Below are 22,513 nucleotides of genomic sequence, written 5' to 3' on the forward strand. Positions count from 1 at the left end.
TTTAAGGTCACATGTATGTATTTTTCCTCAACTTTTAATTTTACTTTAATAATAATGCTACAAAAAGTTTAGAAAATAAGAGTTTAAAAATGACTCATAATCTCAATTTCCAGGTTTTCATAATCTATGTTAATGTTGTAATTTTGCTATACATAGAATTCTGTATTTAATTTTACTGATTAATGTATCATGAGGTTTTTCCATGTGAATACTAGTCTTTATAACCATTATTCTAATGGCTGCAGTGGATGACCTATAATATATCTAACAATTCCCCTACAGTTGAAATTTTATATTCACTTCTGATTCTTTACTTAGCCTTGGGAATCTTAGATGAGACACAATTTTCAAAGACATAAGGTATTCACTTCTTCACATTATAAATAATGTTGTAAGTAAACAGTTTTGTAAACTTTTCCATATTTTGGGTATTTTTCTCCAGAATACAGGCCCAGAAATGGAATTACTGGGTCAGTGATTATAAATATTTTTATGACTCTGAATAGGCACACTGTCAAAAGCTTTCTAAAAGAATTCTATATTTACATTTCTACCTAAAATATATAATATATCTTTTAGACTAATTTTAAAACAAATTTTTAGGCTTATTTTTCTTACTAGATACTATATCAAAAAAAAAAGAAAAATCAAAAGCAAAAGCAAAATGAAGAAAATGAAAACCACCCACAGGATGGGCGAGGTGGCTCACACCTATATTATATATAACAGATATAATACTATTAACATTCTAGACATGTTGTATAAACATACAATCTTTTAAATAATGTGTTTGTGTATAATTTCTAACCCAATTTTTTATTATTTTTTCTTATTTCAGCATATTATGGGGATTCAAATGTTTAGGTTACATATATCGCCTTTGCCCCACCTAAGGCATGAAACTATAAGAATTCGAGAAGAAAGTGTTGGAAAAACTCTTACAGACATTGGCCTAGGCAAAGAATCTATGAAGAAGACCCCAAAGGCAATCACAGCAAAAAAAAAAATAAATACATGGGACCAGATCAAATTAAAAAGCTTCTGCACAGCCAAGGAAACTATCACGAGAGCAAACAGACAAACTACAGAATGGGAGAAAATATTCCCATGCTACACATATGATAAAAGGCTGATAACTAGAATCTATACAGAACTCAGGAAAATCAACAAGAAAAAATCAACCCTATGAAAAAGTGGGCAAAGGACATGAACAGAAACTTTTCAAAAGAAGATAGACTAATGGCCAAAAAAATATGAAAAAATACTCAACATCTCTAATCATCAGGGAAACGCAAATCAAAACCACAATGAGATATCGCTTAACTCCAGTGAGAATGGCTTTTATCAAGAAGTGCCAAAACAATAAATGTTGGCATGGATGCAGAGAGACAGGAACATTCATACACTGCTGGTGGGACTGCAAACTAGTACAACCTCTGTGGAAAATAATATGGAGATACCTCAAAGAGCTACAAATAGAACTACCATATGATCCAGTAACCCAATTTTCTATTAACTTAACATAATACTATCATCTTCCAGGATCAAGAAATACACGTAGGTTATTTCCACTTTTTTGTGAATAGTAACACCACAATAAATACCCTATCTTTTTGTATATCCTTAAATATTCCTTAGGATAAAATGGTCAACAAATGTGCACATTTTTTGAAAATGTGTTGAAATATATCACCTTTTAGAAAAGTTTTACAGTCATTTAAAAAATGTTAATTTAGCTGGGGAATTTTTTAAAATCTCTTTTCCTCCATATGTTTATTTGCAGCTTTGTTTCCTTTTTGTGAATTGTCAATTTATATTCTTTTTCAAAAATCTGCATTTTATATTAGAGACAGGGTCTCATTCTGTTGCCCAGGCTGGAGTGCAGTGGTACAATCATAGCTCACTGCAGCTCAAGGGATCCTCCTACCTCAGCCTCCTGAGTAGCTAAGATTACAGGCGAGCACTACCCATCACACCTGGTTAATTTTTTAAAAATATTTTGTAGAGATGGGATCTTACTATGTTGCCCAGGTTGGTCTTTAAGTCCTGACCTCAACCATTCCTCCCACCTCAGCCACCCAAAGTGCTAGGATTACAGGCATGAGCCACCACGCCCAGGCAAAATCTCCATTTTGGAATGATTATTCTGAGAATCTGTATATGAATAGCTAGGGGAAGAAAAAACTAATAGTAGAAAAAACAAATTAGGATGCAATTGCATAGACCAGGTGCCATATGATGAGGACTCAAAGCAAGGCTGTGGGGAAAGAGAGGAAGCATTCCTTTTCATTTACAGTTATGGAAAAGTACACATGATCTATTGCTATGTTTTTTAAAAAGTTACTATGTTGAATAGGATTCCATTTTTATTTTGAAAAAAGATATACACACCTACATATACAAACATACACACATTATGTAGACATAGAGATTTATATGTACACACATGCATAGTGATATATACCAAAATATTAATAGTAGTTATCTTTGGACGATAATATTACAGATGAACTTTAATTTAGTTTTTATGCTTTTTCTCTATATTGTGAATTTGTACAATGAGGAGTTTTATCATCATAACAAAAATTATATTATTTTGAAAGATACTAATGAAGTAAAATAAATAGGAATTAGTTACTTATTAGATGTAAGATGGGGGAGGTTGCTGAAGAAGAGGTAGCTAACACCAATACTCAGGTTCTGGTCTGAAGACAGGAAAGAAAACCATTCTTCAGGATTAGGAAGAAAAAAGAGGGATAAGAAAACTGTCTTATTTAGACACATTGAGTGTGCAGTATCTACAGGTCATCTAAGTGGAGATGTCTAGTAAACAACTAGACATACGGGATTAGAAATTAGAGAGATTTGAGTGGAAAAGATTTAGACTCTTTAATTTATAAGTGAAAGCTATAGGCTATGGGTATGGATAAGGCTGCCCATAATGTATGAAGAGTAAGAAGAGAAACAAGAAAACTATTAACCTTTAAAGAGGAGGCAGGCAAAGAGAAGCCAGCGATACTCAGATGAACAGTGAAAAGGAAACAGGAAAACCGAAAGAGTAGTATCATAGAGCTCCAGGAAAGCAAAGGGTTTCTAGAGAATACAATATCAAATGCTGTAGAAAGACCAAGTAAGACAGGAATTGCAAAGTATCCAATGATTTGGATAATTACATTATTAGTGACTTGAGTGGGAGTGATCTCAGGGAGTGGTGAGAGTAAACCCAGAAGGCAGGGAACTGGAAAGTGAGTGAGCGAACAGTTGAGGAAATGAAGATGATGAAACTCCTTCAGTAAATTGAGCTGTGAAGAGAGAGAAAGCAGTAAGTAGCAGGGGATGCTGAGTCGGGGAGGAACACAGGCAAAGAGAAAGGGCACACAGAGGAAGATGCTGAAGACAGAAGGGGAAGAGCCGACAGCACTGAGCTCCGCATGGTCTCCTCCTCACACTCATGCCTAACTAAAGTCCACTCCTAGCCTTCATGTTTCGATTTAAGCCTCACTTTCTCCAAAAAACCTAGTCTGAGCCTTCAGCCTACTGTGTCTCTGCTACGTGTTTCAAAACATTCTGTATTTCCCCTGTGATAACACTCCTTACATTTTGTTGCATCTACTTGTTTACTAGTTTGTCTTGCTCAACAAATGTGGTACATTTCACCACTGTATCCTCAACTGCTAACCTGACACAGAGCTGATGCTCGATAACACTTTGTAGAATGAGTCAGAGGGTGGGAAGTAAGGGAATGAGAAAAGTCAGTATTAGATTAGCAGAAAATTTTAAATACTAATAATTACAGTAGTCTCCTCTTATTTGCAGTTTTGCTTTCTATGGTTTCAGTTACTCGCTGCTAAATAATACCACAAAAATAGGGAAGTGAGATACTGGGCTGGTAGAGGAAGGAATTAGTTACTTGAAATACTGGAAAGCAGAAAATAAGAATTTAATAGCAATTAGCAGAAGGAATATAGAAAAGTGAATTTAAAACAGCATAATTACATTTTTAAAAGTGGCTATCAGAATGAAAGAGATAAAACCAGCTATTAAAAAACAAAACAAGTCGGGCATGGGGGCACATGCCTGTAGTCCCAGCTACTCAGGAGGCTGAGATGGGGTAATTGTTTGAGCCCAGGAGTTCAAGTACAGCCTGGGCAACATAGTGAGAACCCACCTCTGAACAAACTAACAAACAAACCCCCTGCAACCTTGATATCGAGGTGGCACGTCCCCTGAAATTTAATCAAATAAAAGATTCTTGGCATAAAATATTTTCTATTGTTTATATTTTTGGGTGTTCCCCACCTAATTTCCCCATATTAAGTAGGAGAGCCCTTCCTCAAGATAGAGGTTTTTAATAAACTCATCAACAGATTTTCAAAAAGCATTTCCATACCAAAGGGTCAGTTTTTAAAACACAAAATCCAAACAAAATTTTTTAACCAACAGGACTAGGAGAATATTTTCTCATGGATGGAGAAATGGTTGAAAAACAATAGGCTATTATTACCTCTGCCCATGCTTTGAGAACGGCGAGTTTTTCCATGGTTGTGGCACTCTCTCGATACAGTTGGCTGGAAGATCCTTTTCCGGCCTGAACTTTGTCCAGAGAAGAAACAAGAAGATTGTGTACTCGACGGAGATCATTGAGATCACTGACAACTCCACTTCCAATCCATGTACTACATACCTAGCCACAAAAGTTTTTGTGTATAAAAAAATTAACATTGTATATGAGAGAATGGAGTAAATACATGATTATTTTTCTTGAGGAAAAAAACACAAAACTAAAGAACAAAACAAAATTACCTAATGCAAAGCTTTAATAACATATTTTATAGCAAATCAACACCAAGCATAGATTTTATTGTACTCCTACATAGAAAACAAAACAATATTGACTTACCATGTTTCCACCGTCAAATTTAACAAACGTTAAAAGAAATAATTTCCCACCCAAAGCAGTTCAGTATTAAATAATTCTTCAACAAAATTTCTGCTTACCACAGGCAAAGGGTTACGCTAGCTGCCATGGAAGAGATTAAAAAACAAAAGTAAAGGAAAAAAACCTAGTCCCTATCCTCAAGTAAGAAAACACAGATTGAATGAACACACGGGAACATTTTATGACTGTGATACTACATTTAAAAACAGACAAGGGAGAAATTAATTTTAGCAGGAGAAATGGGAATGTTTAGGTATCAGGAAGATTTGTGTATATAGACATAGGGGAGTTACATGAGGAAGACATGTGATTAGGAAAGTTAGCTGGGAGCAGAGTATGGTAAAATTTAAATTCCACGCAACCTGAATTCAGATTTCCTTCAGCAGACAATCATCAGTTTCCAAGGCTTCTGAGCAGGGTGATGATATTATTAGGCACTTAGGAAAGTGTATAGGAAGGAATGGTATAGAGAGTAAGCAATATGTTCATTTAAGTGTCTTTTATAATACAACAGAAAAGAGAAGGTATGGATCAAACTGGGAATAAAACAGAAAAGGAGAGGCATCTGAGACAGGCCTGAAGGTAGAAATCACAGGATTTGGAAGCCAATTAGATATTTTTAGGGGATAGGGACAGGGAGATACAAAAAGTGAGAAATCAAAAATTGCCAAATTTTTATTGTCTAAGCTTCTCATTTGGATGAATGGAAGGAAGGTGACACCACTACTTAAGGGAGTTAATACAGGAAAACAGGAAAATTTAATAGAGATGAGCATGATTTTGATTTTTGAACATTTTTACATGCTGAGTTCAAAGTGCCTTGTGGAAAGATACTCAGCAGGCAATTAAAAACTTGGATCTGAGTTTCAGAAGCAAGTTCAAGGGTAACTATCAAAATCTGGGAATTCCCACAAAAAGATGACAATTAAAGTATTGTTACTATATAAATTCGTTCAAAAATCGGTTTAAAAAAAAAGCTTTTCCCAGACCACAGGGAAAATAGTTACAATTAAGGAACAAGTGGAATAAGAATAAAGAAAGAAATTCAAAAGAAAACATCAGAAAAACAAAAGGAAAACCAGGCAAGTGCAGTGAAAATGGAGCCAAGGGAAGAATTTCAAGAAGGAAGGGGTGGCTCATAGTGCAACATCATCAACAATAATGACTACATGTCCTCACTTTCTCATCTGAAATCCCTGGACTAAGATGTGTCTCACAATTTACAATTTTTGGGTAAAAGTAACAAGGCACATGAACCTCATTAAGGAACACCTAGTAAGATGTGTAGCACCACCCCATAATTAACACACAGACATATCTACAACGAAATGTATTACGAATCACACTAAGAAAAGATTTATCAATACTACAGCCTTGCTTAGGTGCACGTCAGGGCCAAATAAGCACAAGCTAGCTCAAGTTTTGCTAACAGATAAATCATGAAAAAACATTTGGTTTTCAGAGTATTTGGATTTCAAATCATGTTTAATGGACTTGTGCTCCCATATTTAAATCTTTTAAAAAGTTGAGAATATTTATGTAAATTTTTATTCTCTTAAAATTTTTTTTCCTAAGAATTGATAGACATGAATCTCTTAAAATGTTATTCTCAAGGAATTCAAAACTAAATTTAATAAAATTAATAAGGACATTTTTAACTGATATCAGTTAAAGAAATACTGATGGCAAAATTAAAATGCCAGTTAAAATAATGCTGAAAATATAATGAAATTTAAGGTGAAATGAGATTAAATATCAACACAAAAAGAAAAGGTTGTTATTCCTAAGGAAACTAAACAACATATTGGAGAGATTTGATGAATATTTCTGTGAGATATGGTAGAAATATTACTAAAAGTTGCAGAAAAATAATAAAGATTGGGAATTTGGCACTAAGTTTTCTTTGTAAAAACCTAAGTACTTTCTCTACTTTAAAGAACCTGAGGCCAGGCGCGGTGGCTCACACCTGTAATTCTAGCACTCTGGGAGGCCAAGGGGGGTGGATCGCTGGAGGTCAGGAGTTCGAGACCAGCCTGAGCAAGAGTGAGACCCCGTCTCTACCAAAAATAGAAAAAAATGATTTGGACAGCTAAAAATCTATATAAAAAAAATTAGCTGGGCATGGTGGCACATGCCTGTAGTCCCAGCTACTCGGGAGGCTGAGGCAGTAGGATCGCTTAAGCCCAGGAGTTTGAGGTTGCTGTGAGCTAGGCTGATGCCATGGCACTCACTCTAGTCCGGCAACAAAGCAAGACTCTCTCAAAAAAAAAAAAAAAGAACCTGAAACTGGAAATTATAGAAAATGCATTATGGGTATGGTTTATGAAGACAGACAAAGCAGCACTGAAACAGCAAAATCATATTCATAGAAAAGACCTTGCCCTACATCAAAAATTGGTGAGTGAATTTATAAATTTTATGATGTAATGAAATATTTAAGGTATGCAATATGTTCGTGATCTGACCCTGTTTTAAACGATTTTTGATTAACCCACTGATTACCGTCCCCAATTTTGTGACATTTGAGGGTCTCTCCTATTGTACCTAAGAATTACCCTGATTTTAAAATTTCTTACCATGACATTTATTCTAACAAACAAGCTGGGATGCCATGTAAGCCAACTCCTTACTTTCCCTGAAGCAAAGGAACTTATAACCCAGTACTCTACCTGTTTCAAAACTAGGTTTCCTTTCAACAACAAGGAGGAGGTCTAAATTTAAGCCTGCCACTAGAAGAGAAGAAACTTCTTATGGAAAAAAAAAAAAAAAACCAGCTAGGGCCACAAAGGATATAAGAAGTTTGAGGAAAATTTAATAATAGGAAATTTTACTGCTACTTATTTAAAAGATGAAATTCTAATAGTCTTTGCTTTTCTAATGGTCAGGAGCTTTGTGGGAGATTTTCTCTGCTTAAATACTATGCTATAATACAAATATCATTGTGATATATTTATTTACACATGATTTTTTGATATTCGTGTGTCCGTATCCCAAACCAAATTACCTACTCTAACTCCAAGGTTTGTACCATGATCCAGTATAGGTTTAAAAAATCTTTTTTTTTTTAAGAGATGGAGTCTCACTCTGTCACCCAGGCTGGAGTGCAGTGGTGTGATCACGGGTCACTGTATCCCTGAACTCCTGGGCTCAAGCAATCCTCCAGTTGAGACTACAGGTTCCAGTTCTCAATTTTTAATTTTTTAGGAGATGGGGTCTCACTATGTTGCCCAGGCTGGTTTTAAACTCCTGGCCTCAAGTGACCCTCCTGCCTCAGCCTCCCAAGTCACTAGGATTATAGTCACCCGCCATCGCACCCAGCCACAGAACAAAGTCCTACAAACAATGGGCTCCTCTTCCCTCTCTGGGGTCTGTTGTTGGTGATGGAAGGAGTTAATTTTTCTGAAGGCTACCATTAAGGCAGCAGGCTTCAGAGAAATAAATCTTAACAATAGAAGGAACCCATTCAGCCACAGACAAAGTCAGAATTTTAAACCTATCATTGCAGAGAGCAGAATCTTTTCTACATACAGGTCACATGAAACTTGGTCATGGATTCTAAGCAAAAATGCTGTACTCCAGAAAACTGGGAAGGAGAGAATTGCTTCTCTTTTATCCTTAGGGAAGCAGATAAAGAATTTGCTTTTCTGAATGATTAGAGCTTTAATGCACAAATCCTTTTTCAGGATGAGTCATATGAAAAAGGGGAACCTATTAAAGGTATAAGAACATATGTGCTCTGGGTGGTTTTGTGAGTTTCTGCAGATTTAATGTGAGGATCATCCCCTGGAATTAATTTTGCAATGAAATTTCCACACTGTGAAATTCTCTTTCAGATAATACCCACAAACTTGTAGTATTTTCATAACCTGTTTTTGACCACAATGTTAATTACCTAATTATTGTTTATTACCTAATTATCAGTATTCTTGTTTTTTTTTTTTTGAGACAGTCTCATTCTGCTGCCCAGACTAGAGTATGCCTAGCTCACAGCAACCTCAAATTTCTGAGCTCAACTGATCCTCCTGCCTCAGCCTCCTGAGTAACTGGGACTACAGGTGTGCACCACTATGTCCAGATAACTTTTTTCTACTTTTAGTAAAGCTGGTGTCTCCCTCTTGCTCAGGCTGGTCTCGAACTCCTGAATTCAAGCGATCTTCCCACCTCAGCCTTAACTATCGGTGGTATTCTACATTCTTTAATTATTATAGATTTTGATATCTTACTTTAATTTTAGTCCCCCTTAAGATTTTCATTATGTCTGTTCACCTCTGGATATAAGAGCTATGTATTCCAAAGTCACGTCCTCAGCTATGACAAAAAAAGGAATGTAATTAACAGTTACTATTTCATCATTTCATACTGAATAAAAAAGAAAACTGCCACTGTTCTATTTCCGAGATAAAAAAAATTTGATTTTTATCTCTTCTTTCTTAGGAGTGAACTTCTAAGATATCCATGAATTTATAGAAGACAACTATACCTCACTAATAAGTAGGAGCTAAACAATGGGTACACACAGGCACAAAGAGATATAAGGTCATTGGAAACCAAAAATTGAGGAGGGTGGGAGGGTAGTATGGGATAAAAACTTACCTGTTGGATATAATGAACACTATTTTGGTGACAGGAACACCAGAAGCCTTGACTTAAGCATTATACAAGGTATCCATGCAAAAAAAATGTGTACTCCCTTAATATTTTGAAATAAAAAAAAGAAGACAACTATAGAAAGCCCTATTTTTCCTCCTACCTGGCAAGCTTTTGCTATTATATCTGATGGTGTATCTTGTGAAAAGGCTGGTCTTAGAGCAGCTCCCACCTAGAAAAAGGAATAAAGGATTTTATTTTTACAGATAAGTAGAAAAGATAAAGCATATTGTCTCTTTGGAGATTAAAACACACAAAATACATCTATGTTCCTTTCTTTTTTATCACTTCTCCCTTATCTCTTTTCAGTTACAATAAACTCAACCATACCAATTTTCTTTTGCTTTCCAGAAGGTTATCATCATCAAATCAATATGAATGCTATGTCAAATAGGCAATTAATCTTGTTTCATTTTCCTTTGTTTTTATTTAATAGTAAATAGGATTTTCCAACAAAGTTACATTATCAGAGATAATGTAATGATATTCTGGTGGGTTTTTTTTTTTCTGTCTACATTTTTTTTTTTTTTTTTGAGACAGAGTCTCGCTCTGTTGCCCGAGCTAGAGTGAGTGCCGTGGCGTCAGCCTAGCTCACAGCAACCTCAAACTCCTGGGCTCAAGCGATCCTTCTGCCTCAGCCTCCCGAGTAGCTGGGACTACAGGCATGTGCCACCATGCCCGGCTAATTTTTTTTCTACATATATTTTTAGCTGTCCATATAATTTCTTTCTATTTTTAGTAGAGACGAGGTCTCGCTCTTGCTCAGGCTGGTCTCGAACTCCTGAGCTCAAACAATCCACCTGCCTCAGCCTCCCATTCTGTCTACATTTTTTAAAACATATTTTTAACAGTATTTACCTCATGGGTGAATCTTGTATAACTGAATCAATTTCTTTAAATAACTGAGTAGTATTAAAAATTCAGTCACTAAATGATCAGAGATGATTTTACCTCAAAAAGAGATGCTTTAAAAGGCTGCTCAAAAAGTATTATTTATGCATTGTTGTTATATTAATAAAGGAATAGAGTTTTAGTTTTAAATAAGCCAACATCAGTCATAGATTCTTAGATATATTAGTAGATTTAATATGTATGAGCCAAATAAAGAAATTAATGTAGGTAACTTCTAAACTGAGATTTCTTCCCTTACAACAGAGTTCAGTTGGTAAGGCATATCAACAGTCGTTTGGAAGTGGATCATGAGTCCTTTCCTGTGACTAAAGACATGGTAACTAATCACAATATGTGAGCTGGTATTGGATCCTGTACTGGAGAAGAAGGAATATTATAAAAGAGGTTATTGGACCAATTGACAAAAGTGGAATATGATAGATTATACAAAAGTAGCGTATCAATATTGGATTTCTTGAAGTTGATAACTATTCTATGGTTACATAAGATAATGTTCTTGTCCTTTGGAAATACAGACTAAAATGTTCAAGGGTAAAAGCACATGATTCAAATAATCTACTTTTAAATGAGTTAGGAAAAAGTTTTGTGTATGTGTGTGTGTGTATAGGGGTAGAGAGTCAGAGAGAGAGAGAGAGAGAGAGAGAGAGAGATCAATGTTAAAACAAATGAGGCAAAGTTAACAATCAGCAAATATGAATAAAGGCTATAAGATAGTTTTTGTACTATTCTTGCAACTTTTCTATAAATTTGAAATTCATGTAGAAGGCATGAACAATGGGCTCCTCTTCCCATCATTTATTTCGAAATAAAAAGGTTTTAAAAAGACTCTCATTTTAACAGGTTGGGTATTTGGGAGTAAACAATTATACACCGGTTTTATATAGCCAATTGGACTAAAAGCTATACAAGACAACTATATCTCACTAATAGGTAGGAGCTAAACGATGGGTACACATGGGCACACAGAGATATAAGGTCATTGGAAACCAAGAATTGAGAATTCACTTGTACTTATAATTGAATAACAATGGATTAGACATTATTCACATTTTTAATTTTGGGTATGTTTGAGCACAGCTTTTAGATGAGGTATGATGTATCTGGAGCCAAGATTTTGGCATAATCACAATAAAAAAAAATGTATTCTTTCCTTGCTAACATAATTTTATCTTCATATAAGCCCCCATTGCTAGGATTAATTTACTGCACCTCATCTGAAGAACATAAGTAAAGGTATAAATCTCAGGAAAAACAAGTAGATCTCTATTGAGAACAAAATAAAAAACTTTTGAAAGTATCTAATTCTTTCAGTAATATTTTTAACTGCTGTTATTAAGAGTTAATTTATCATTCAGTATACAGGAGGCAATTGCTGCTGATTTCTAGAAATGCTTATCAAGCCTTGGCACACAAAAATAATGGCAACAAATCCACAACACTCTTTTGAATGTTCTTTTTATCTTTTAAAAGGTATGGCTAAATATCTGAACACAGGACTGGAAAACTAGGCTGGGATTTCTATTCTAATTTTATCACTAATATGCTATCACAACTTAAAATAGTGACAACAGTTTGACACTATTATTTTTTCAATTGTGGGGTGACTGACACTATGTAACAGACATTGGTAGTAAAGATATGCATTCTATATGAATAAACAGATTACAGTTTCAAACACATTCCTGCACATTCTTCACTCTTTTAATGGTCCCTCAAAAGATCAATTTTAAGATTCTAAATAAGTAGAAAATCTCACATTAGCTTGATACTGTTCCAGAATCACATGACCTGGAAATTCTGGCTCAGGCACAGACGCAAACTTCTTGATAATGTCTTCAAGTGCCTGGAGACCAGCCATCCGCAGCTGGTTGCTATGATCAGTTGCAGCCATGAATGCCATGCGAATCAGATCAGAGAGATGAAGTACCAAGAGGTCATCTAAAAATAAAAATAGAATGCAAAAAGGAAAACTTTTCCAAAAATAAGTATAACATAAAAATACGAAATAAGTTTCTGATAAAAACACTCATGATCCACACCTTTCTTGATATTTAAAAATAATAAAGATACTACATTCTTTCAAGAAAACTTCCATATCTTCAAGAACAGTGATAAACCTTTACACAATATAGTAACATAGGTGTATAGGATGCACAAAGACATTGAAACAAAACACTTGATTAACATAACTTTCCCCAAACAAGTCTGTAATTCTTTAAGAACAGCGGTTAGCAGACTTTTTCTGTAAAAGATCAGATAGCGAATATTTTCATATCATCTCTATTACAACTACTCAACTCTGCTGTTATGGTGCAAAAGCAGCCACAGATAAAATATATAGAAAGGAATGTCCTGTGCTCCATTAAAACTTTATTTATAAAGACAAGGTATGGGGCCAGGTGCAGTGGCTCATGCCTGTAATCCCAGTGCTTTGGGAGGCTGAGGTGGGAGGATCACTTGAGGCCACGAGTTCAAGACCAGTCTGGGCAATGTAGTAAGATCCCCTCTCTGCAAAAAATTTTAACAATATTAACCAAACGTGGTGGCACATGCCTATAGTCTTAGCTACTTGGGAGGCTGAGGTGGAAGGATCTCTTGGGCCCAGGAGTTTGTGGTTGCAGTGAGCTGCAATAGGCCACTGTACTCCAGCCTGGGTTACTGTACTCCAGCATGTGTGACAGCAAGACTCTGCCTCAAAAACAAACAGCCTAGCACTTTGGGCGGCTGAGGCAGGAGGATTTCTTGAGGCCAGGAGTTTGAGGCCAGCCTGAACCACATGGCAAGACCCTGTCTCCACAAAAAATACAAAAATTAGCTGGGCATGGTGGTGCATGCCTATACTCCCAGCTATTTGCGAGTCTGAGGCAGGAGGATAGCTTGAGCCCCAGAGTTTGAGGTTGCAGTAAGCTACCTTGGTATTCTAACCTGATGCCACGGTATTCTAACCTGATGCCACGGTATTCTAACCTGGGCAACAGAGTGAGGCCTTGTCTCAAAAAAATAAACAAACAACAATAAGGACAAAAAACCAGGGCATGGGCTGGATTTGGACTACAGGCTATTGTCTGCTAATCGTCTACTTTAGAAAAACTTACATTTGGAGTCAGGAAACTTAAATTCACAAAATGAGAAGAAAAAGACTTTTATAAGAATAAGATGTAGAGGCCGGGCGTGGTGGCTCACGCCTGTAATCCTAGCGCTGGGAGGCCGAGGCGGGTGGATCGCTCGAGGTCAGGAGTTCGAGACCAGCCTGAGCAAGAGTGAGACCCCGTCTCTACTAAAAATAGAAAGAAATTATCTGGCCAACTAAAAATATATATACAAAAAAATTAGCCAGGCATGGTGGCTCATGCCTGTAGTCCCAGCTACTCGGGAGGCTGAGGCAGTAGGATCGCTTAAGCCCAGGAGTCTGAGGTTGCTGTGAGCTAGGCTGATGCCACGGCACTCACTCTAGCCCGGGCAACAAAGTGAGACTCTGTCTCAAAAAAAAAAAAAAAAAAAGAATAAGATGTAGAAAGGCAAGTCTTTCTCCTTTTAGCCTTAGAGTTAAGGCTGCCCTGTATCTGCCCTAAAAAGGCTTAAAAGCAAGTCTTAAAAGAATTCAAATGATACCAAACAATTTAATTGCATCCAGAACTAAGTCCAACACTAAAGGATTACAGAAAAATCCAGCACTAACATGACAAAATTTGCAATGTCTGTCATCTAATAAAAAATGATCAAGGATGCAAAGAAGTAGGAAAATATGTCTCACAACAAAAAGAGAAAGAAAAGAAAATCAATGAATAGAAATAGGTCAAGAAATAAAAGAGATAATAGAGTTAGCAGACAGGGAACTTAGAACAGCTATTATAAATGTGTCTCCTATGTTCATGAAGGAAAAGAAAAGAATGAACATAATGAAGGGAGACATGAAAGGTAGAAAAATCATAAATAGGACTTTAGAGATATGAACTTAAAAGACATAGCACCAGGAATTATCTAAAGAATTCATTAAACCCAAGAATTATAAAGTTCTTCAGAAGGCTTCAAAACTCTCAGCCTTTTTGAAGCAGTGGCAATTCTATGGCTAAGCCTGATCCCCAAACAACTCCTATTTATATAGGTTTGTGTTGTTACTGTCATTGTCACAGTTAAAAGATGTATATTTTCTAACTTTTTTATGCACCTATCTAAAATAGCAGTTTTAGAATCTTAAGTTTAAAAAGAGTATCTGTTGCTTTTGGGGTAGGAAGTAAGGGGAGAGGGAAAACATTTGGCTAGAAGCTCCCAATGCCTCCTCACCTAAGGGAGGCAAAAACACACCACCAACAAAAATGAGGTTTTAAAATCAGTATTTCAACAGGATATCTGCATTCTCGTACTTACTGCAGTACTGTTCACAATAACCAAGATATGGAACCAACCTAAGTGTCCATCAATGGATGAATGAATAAAGAAAATGGGATACATATAGACATAGATATAGGTATAGATATATAATGGAATACTATTCGGCCATAAAAAAGAATGAAATTCTGTCATTTCAGACAATATGGATGAATCTGGAGGACGTTATGTTAAATGAAATAAGCCAGGCACAGAAAGGCAAATACCACATGATTTCACTCATATGTGGAATCTAAAACAGTTGATCTCATCGAAGTAAAGAGTAGAGTGGTGGTTACCAGAGGCTGGGATGATTAGGGGGTAGGGGGAGATGGAGAGATTTTGGTCAAAGTATACAGAATTACAGTTAGATAGCAGGAATAAGCTCAAAAGATCTACCACACTGCCTGGTGACTATAGTTAATGACAATATATTGTATTCTTGGAAAATGCAATGATATATTAATATGTTGTGCTTTCACTGCAAAAATGATAACTAGGTGAGGTAATGTATTTGTTAATCAGCTAGATTTAACGATTATATAATGTATATATACTTTAAAACATTGTTGTACATGATAAATACATACAACTTTATGTCAATTTAAAAAATTTTGCTAGTTTGAAAAGTAAAAAGAAAAATGTTAAGATGGTAATTATTATGTGTATTTTACTACAATAAAAACAACTGATGCTGGGCATGGTGGCTCACACCTGTAGTCCCAGCTATTGAGGCAGGAGAATTGCTTGAGCCCAGGAGTCTAAGGCTACGATAACACCACTGCACTCCCACCTGGGCAACAGAGTGAGATCCTGTCTTAAGAAAAAAAAAAAACACCTAAAAAAACCAAGCAAACAAAAATGTGGTATAATAAACTATTGCCAAAATTTGGGAGGAAATTTCCAAGGCAGAAGGAACCAGATTAAAACAGGATACTCATATTATGCCAACCTAAAAATAAATGAAAAGACCTATTATTCCTCCTGCACTCTCTGTTACCTAATTCACAAAGTCTAGAACTATATCAGTCTACCAAACCAAACAGTAGGCAATTGTCCTGGAATGAGAGGGCTACTTTCCCCAACAATTAGAGTGCTGTTGCTTCTGCACACATCTCTACCTCCAATCTTCCTCAAACCAAGACCTCTTTTTTCTAAATCCAAGGAGATGAACTCCTGAAGGAATGGGAATGGGAGGGGGCCTAGACAGAAACTCTAAAACGGAAAGAGAATTAGGGGGCTGCAGCAGTTTATTATATTCTAGAAGTAGTAACTCCTTACAATTAAAGGACAAGAGATAAGAAGATAGACAAGGATGACACAGGAAGAACCTGAATAACGCATTCACTGGGTCTATACTTTTTCATATAGTCTGCCATCACTGTTCACAATCAGCATGGCAGGCAGTGGGGCTAGAAAGGATTCTATTTCAGTCTAGTAGAACAAAATATGCCAGACACTAGAATCTAGGTGGAGAGCTGTTATACTGGCTTCCTATCCAGTTATAGATATGAAATACGCAGTAAACAAAGAGAACGTGGCAATCAACCCCCCAACCACCACCCTGTGAGCAAATCCCGAATATGAAGAGCACTCATCTCTTTCAAAGATATATAAATAAACAAGCCTATTAAAGAAATATAACCGGGGGAGAGGAGGGGGGGATTCTGAAGATTCATAGAAAGAACTAATCTTGAAACAATTTTCTATAAAAACCAAGATAAAATTCAGAAAATCATTTGGCATCTCCAGTAGGATGCAAAGAATCATGGCTGCTGTGGTAATAAAAACAGAAAACCTTAAAGAGTAAAGAGGATATGACACAATGGAGGTAGAAGAGATGCAGAAAAATTACCAGAAAACTAAAAACATAAAAGCAGACCTGAGATTCACAATGAAGGCAGAAAAGAGTAAAACACTATCAATGTATAAACGGAAAACTTGTGAGGATCTAAGAATGAAGGTATCAATAAAAGGACAAGATACAAACAACAAGGGTAAAAAAACAACAGTTAAGAAATGCAAAGAAAGCAAGCCAACCTGAGGATTTTCACTATTTCCTGATTATAGCACACACACTTAGGATTCCATGACTTTACAAATTCTCTTACTCTCTCTGCTTCTAATAAACCAGTATGGTAGGCAGAATAATGGCAAACAAAGATGTTCACACCCTTATCCTCAGAACCTGTGAATATGTTACCTTACACAGTAAGGGGACTTTACAGATGTGATTAAAGTTAGGGGCCCCCCAATGGGGAGGTGATCCTAAATTATTCAAGTGGGCTCAATCCATTCACACGAGTCCTTAAAAGCAGAGCACCGTTCCTGGCTGCAGTCAGAGAGAGAGATGTGACAACCAAAGGAGCACTACAGAGAGATTTAACATTGTTGGGTTTAAAGACAGAGAGCGAGAGCCATGAGCCAAGGAGTGCAGGCAGCGTATAAAGCTGAGAAGGAAAAAGGATATATTCCCTCTAGAGCCTCAAGAAAGAAATACAGCTCTGCTGGCATCTTGATATTAGCCCAGTGAGACTCATGTTGGACTTACTGTATTGTTTTAAACCAAAGTTTGTGGTCATTTGTTACAGCAGCAATAGAAAACTACTACAACTAGCCTCTTCTCCTGGAAAACCCTTTCTCTGCCTTTAAAATCCAGCTTCAAAATAACCTCTTCTGTGAGGCCTTCCCTAGCTTTTCAGGAAATGAATACCATTTTTTTAATGTTCCCGAAGTACTCTATCATACTACTTTTGGGACAAACCATAATTATTTGACTGATAAGTCTCTCTGTCTTCTAGACTAGAAGTTCTTCGGGGGTTTGAACTGTTTCTTTCTTCTTTGTATCCCCATTGTATTGCAAAGAATGGGATGCAGTAAACATTTGTTGAATAATGACATGAACAAAGACCCTGTGTTCAAGACGTATTGCACTTTGCTGGTATCCTATATTCAGACTCACATATGATACATGGTGTGCCACTGTTTTACTTTTTCTTTTCCACATGAGCCCTGCTCATTTGTAAGCCCTGCTGCTTCTTAAATACCATTTAAAAACCCGAAAGGCACTTTTAATGTATACTTCAATATTGTTAATACATACAATTTGTCTGCAGATATTTAAAAAATGACAGAGTAATGAAGAGACAACAAAGACCAGGAGAGGGAGTCTATTACTCTACCACCTCTCTCAGCTTCTCCAGGTCTCTTCAACTGTGAAATGAAGGTATTGGGCCTGATGATCTCTTTGTAAATTCCCTGTAATAAATATCGGATCCAGGAGATATGTGGTATAAAAAGCTTACAAAAGAAAAAAGTGAGATAAATATAGTTTCAGTAATAAAGTTTTCACCTTTTCAAAAAATATATATATCTAATACCGTTTCTGAAATCTGCATGGCATTCATGAATTCTGACATTCTCCATGGCTGGGACTGCAAAATTCACCTTGTTTATACACCTGGAAGTTTCTCCATTTCCTCTAAACACTGAAGTGCTAAAACCAGGACAATGTACTGAGGAAACATTAAGTTACTGCCATCATTATGCTTAGGGCCAATGATTTAGATAGATAGATAGATAGATAGATAGATGGATAGATAGATAGATAGGTATATTTCTTTGGACCACCTTCTTCAAATTATCTTCCAAACAGAGATCAGAAGATGGATAGTATGTAGAAAGTACAGAACACTAAGATAAAAGGCAAGGGAACTCATAATAAATGAAAGGCACAGATTAAAGCAAGCTACATAGCAGTAAAATATCTCAAGCATATAAAACATTTTGGGGAAAAGAAGTACTGATTTTAAATTTACTTGTAGGGTTTCGAAGTTTAGCAGAACGTGCCATGGCAAGATCAAAGTGAGCCTGGTCCGCATTCTCACACAAATTGATGATTCGACACAGGCAGTCAGCAGCAAATACCCGAGTGGCCCAGCGAGGGGCCACAAAGGGCTTTGATTTATCTTCTTCGCCTAATGTGGTAAACATGGTATCATCATCCATCTCATCTTTCTTTTCAGATTCTTCATCTTTTCCACTACTTAAGGGAGCTGCAGTACTCATATCTATAACAAAAATAAAGAATAACACCCTCATATGTGCCAAAAATGATGTTTTAAAAACAGCATTAATGTTAAAAGACTCCTAATTTTAAAAAGACTCTAAAAAACAGAATTGGACAGCTTTTTTTAAATAATTAAAAACTAAGGAAAAAAACGTAAAATGCTTTTATGTAAATTACATTTACATATTTTAATAGTTTTACATAGTATGTTGTACTACAGAATAGCTTGGGATTTTTATATATGAAAATTTAGTTTGAACTTTCAAAAAATTTTGAAATATATTTTGCCCAAAATATAAAAGTTTCATTAGTTTATAATATAATCTTTAACATTTTTACAGGGAATTGTAGATTAAAATTTATTAGTAATTTTAAATGTAAGCTCAAATTTATATATATATATACACATGTGCATATCTCTCTATATATCAGAAGTAAAATAATTCTCATTATTCTAAGAACATATATTAAATACGTACCACTAGAAGCTGCCAGGACATCTTTACAAAGCATTAGCCAATGGGAAAGTTTTTCTACTGCCAGCGATGAAAGCATATGTCCCAAAGTGTCATGAATATCAGAACATAACTTTCGATCTGTCTCCCGGTCTAACATTCCAAAAAGAAGTCCCTCAAGACCAGTTTCTGTTATATTAACACCTTGGTGTCGGCAATGGATGTCACTTCGAGAACTAACCCCAGGTGCAAAAGGATTGACATCTGAAAAGCAATTCATACAAATGAACTTTTAAGGGATTTTGTTGTATGTTATAGGTAACAATTATGTTAAAGACCAAGTCTCACAAGTAAATTCATAACAGCAACGAAACCAGCTAGCTATAAATACAATTTAACTATTGTCTCTAATTCACATATCTTCATGATTAGAATTTACTCTGACAACATGGGTAAAACTCTTGATTTTTAAGACTGATTATTCTGAGATATTGTAAACAAATCTCTAAGGAATGCTCAATAAATATTTGATTCTAATAAGAAAAAGTATGAGAAAGAGATATAGTTCTATATATATTTAACGAACCAAAAATAAATTGCTGTGTTTGTTGAGAAGAACACATTGAAACTTATTCAGTCTTACAGTTCAGATTTTAAAAAATCTACAAAGCTAAAACACAAACTCTAAATAGATTATATTCTATAAGTTCATTTAAAAATCGGAAAAATCCTTTCCAAGTAACATATAATCAAAAAGTAATATTGTGTTATGAAATAGTGGTTAAATTTCTAACTCTATCTGAAAATCATTTTCTTCTTAATAGCCTTAAGAATGAGTACTAGTAGGCTCTCTGAAGTCTAGAGCCCTCTGAACTCTGAAGTGAGTGAGATAGAGGGATGTAGCTGAAAGGCAGCTATTTTTGTTGTGTCGCCCAAAGACAGAATAAGGGGAGGTTTAAAGAAAATAGCCATAGTGAGTGAAATTGTAAGACAATAGAAAAAGTTGAAAGAAAATGTTTCACGGAAGGAGGACATTAGGAAGAGTTTAGGCACAGAGGCCTTTTATTCACTTAGTATTAGATAGAGATTATTTTCCATATCAATAATTTTACCTCTACAGTGTAAATTTTAATGACCACATAGCAAGTCAATGAATTAAAAGAACATTAACTGACCAACCATTGAGGATGAAGTCCTAAAAGGGGAATTGCTAGGTCAAAGGGTAAATACAGTTTTAAATTTTTAGGGATACACTGCCAAAAACCCCTCCAGAAAATATGTATGACTTTACACTTCCATCAGCAGTATAAGAAATTTCTCTTTTATTCATACATTCTTCCAACACTAGTTATAATCATTATTTTTAATCTTGATCAGTTTTATAGAAGAAAATGATATCGTATGATTGCAGTAACTTGAATTCTTTTAATCACTACAGCTTAAAGATATTTCATTTGTTGGTATTTTTTCTTTTATAAAATGCTGTTTATGTGCTGTAGTGATTTTTACAGATACAGAAGAGTTAACATAGCAGGCCTGAGACTACCTCAGTAAGGCCTGATTGCAAGGTTAGTCCTTGGCTTGTATCTGGGAATTAGGTTTTTGGAGGTTTCCCAATACAAGTGACTTGCAGTGCCTAAACTGTAGTTTATGCTGAACACCTGTTTTCCTTCTGAGATTCTGAACTTTTGGTATGTGCCAGACAGGTCATGCCTATTGGACCAGCACCCAATAAAAACATTGGTCACTAAGTCTCTAATAAGCTTCCCTGGAGGACATTTCACACGTTATCACAACTCAGTGCTCGGGAATTAAGTGTGCCCTGTGTGATCCCATAGGGAGAGAACTCTCGAAAGCTTGTGCCTCATTTCCTCTGGACTTAGTCCCATGCACCTTTTCTCTGCTTATTTTGCTTTGTATCCTTTTGTCATAATAAACATAACCATGAATATTCCTATATGCTAAGTCCTCCTAGCACATCATCAAATGTGGGGGCTATCTCAGGGACCCCCAACACACTTATTTGTAAAAGCTTTAAAAATGTTTATATTTTATTGAAAGAAATACACACATTAATAAATAAAATAAATGTATTTTGAAAATATTTTTCCCTTAGTTTGTCTTTCAATTTTTTTTTTAGAGACACAGGGTCTAAATAACACACTATGTTATTTAGGTTGGACTTGAACTCCTGGGCTCAAGCAATCTGTCTCCGCCTCCTGAGTAGTTTCAATTTTGATTATGGTGACTGACATGTAGAAGTTCTGAAATTTTATAGGTATTCAGAAGAGTTCTGTAATTACTTTTGGTGCTGTTTTCTCTCCAAAAAGCAATAGTGTCTATCGTTATACTTTTATAAAAAACTTCTTTTACATTCTACAATACAGTATGTTTGTTAATAGAGAGCTCTTATTATACTATGCTAAAACTGAAGTTATTTTTGTATCTTGCTTCTTAGTACTCAAGCAGCTGAGTACTCAGGCATTAGAAGCATTAGAAAGGTCTTATAAGTAAAAATTTTCTCTCATTATAGGGGGAAATATCTCTGAGAATTAAACTCTTTTTAAGAGACAGGGTCTCATCCTGTTGCCCAGGCTGGAATGCAGTGGCCCAATCATAGCTCACTGTAATCTCGAATCTACTGGGCTCAAGTGATCCTCCTGCTTCAGACTCCCGAATAGCTAATGCTACAGGCACATACCACCATGCCCGGCAAATTTTTTAAATCTTTTTACAGATGGGGTCTTGCTATGTCGCCCAGGCTGGTCTCAAACTCCTGGCCTCAAGCAATCCTCCCGCCTTGGCCTCCCAAAGTACTAGGGTAACAGGCATAGGCCACTGTGCTGACCCAGAACTCTTAAGTTTCCAAATCACCTATGCCTAGAGATAAGAAGACCAGCTATGAATTCAAGCTATATTTAAATATAGCTTAAATATGCAAAGAACAGAAAGAACTTAAGAAGGCAAAGATCAACCTTTTGCTCCCAAACATCTACTAACATTTCATAGTTTTATTGGCTACTTTGGCCTTACCTTTTTAGAGGAAAAATTATATCACAAAGGTTAACTACCATCAAAAACTGGAAGTTTTCACATGCCCCCAAAATATATAATTTCTCTTTT

The 22,513-nt window shown here is 35.8% G+C and overlaps 1 protein-coding gene across 4 annotated transcripts in view; it reads right to left on the minus strand.

Moving 5' to 3' along the window:
- Positions 1–22,513, minus strand: part of HEATR5B (HEAT repeat containing 5B) — a 90,178-nt gene that overhangs the window by 22,686 nt on the left and 44,979 nt on the right. For all 4 annotated transcript variants that reach the window (XM_045549394.1, XM_045549396.1, XM_045549395.1 and 1 more), the window contains exons 23-27: positions 19,415–19,654; positions 18,685–18,936; positions 12,255–12,436; positions 9,690–9,758; positions 4,505–4,684 (exon numbers count right to left, since the gene is read on the minus strand). In XM_045549394.1, coding sequence (XP_045405350.1) covers positions 4,505–4,684; positions 9,690–9,758; positions 12,255–12,436; positions 18,685–18,936; positions 19,415–19,654 — 923 coding nt within the window. The remainder of the gene's footprint in view (positions 1–4,504; positions 4,685–9,689; positions 9,759–12,254; positions 12,437–18,684; positions 18,937–19,414; positions 19,655–22,513) is intronic.

This window comes from Lemur catta, chromosome 4, assembly GCF_020740605.2.
Source record: "Lemur catta isolate mLemCat1 chromosome 4, mLemCat1.pri, whole genome shotgun sequence".
NCBI classification, from domain to species: domain Eukaryota; kingdom Metazoa; phylum Chordata; class Mammalia; order Primates; family Lemuridae; genus Lemur; species Lemur catta.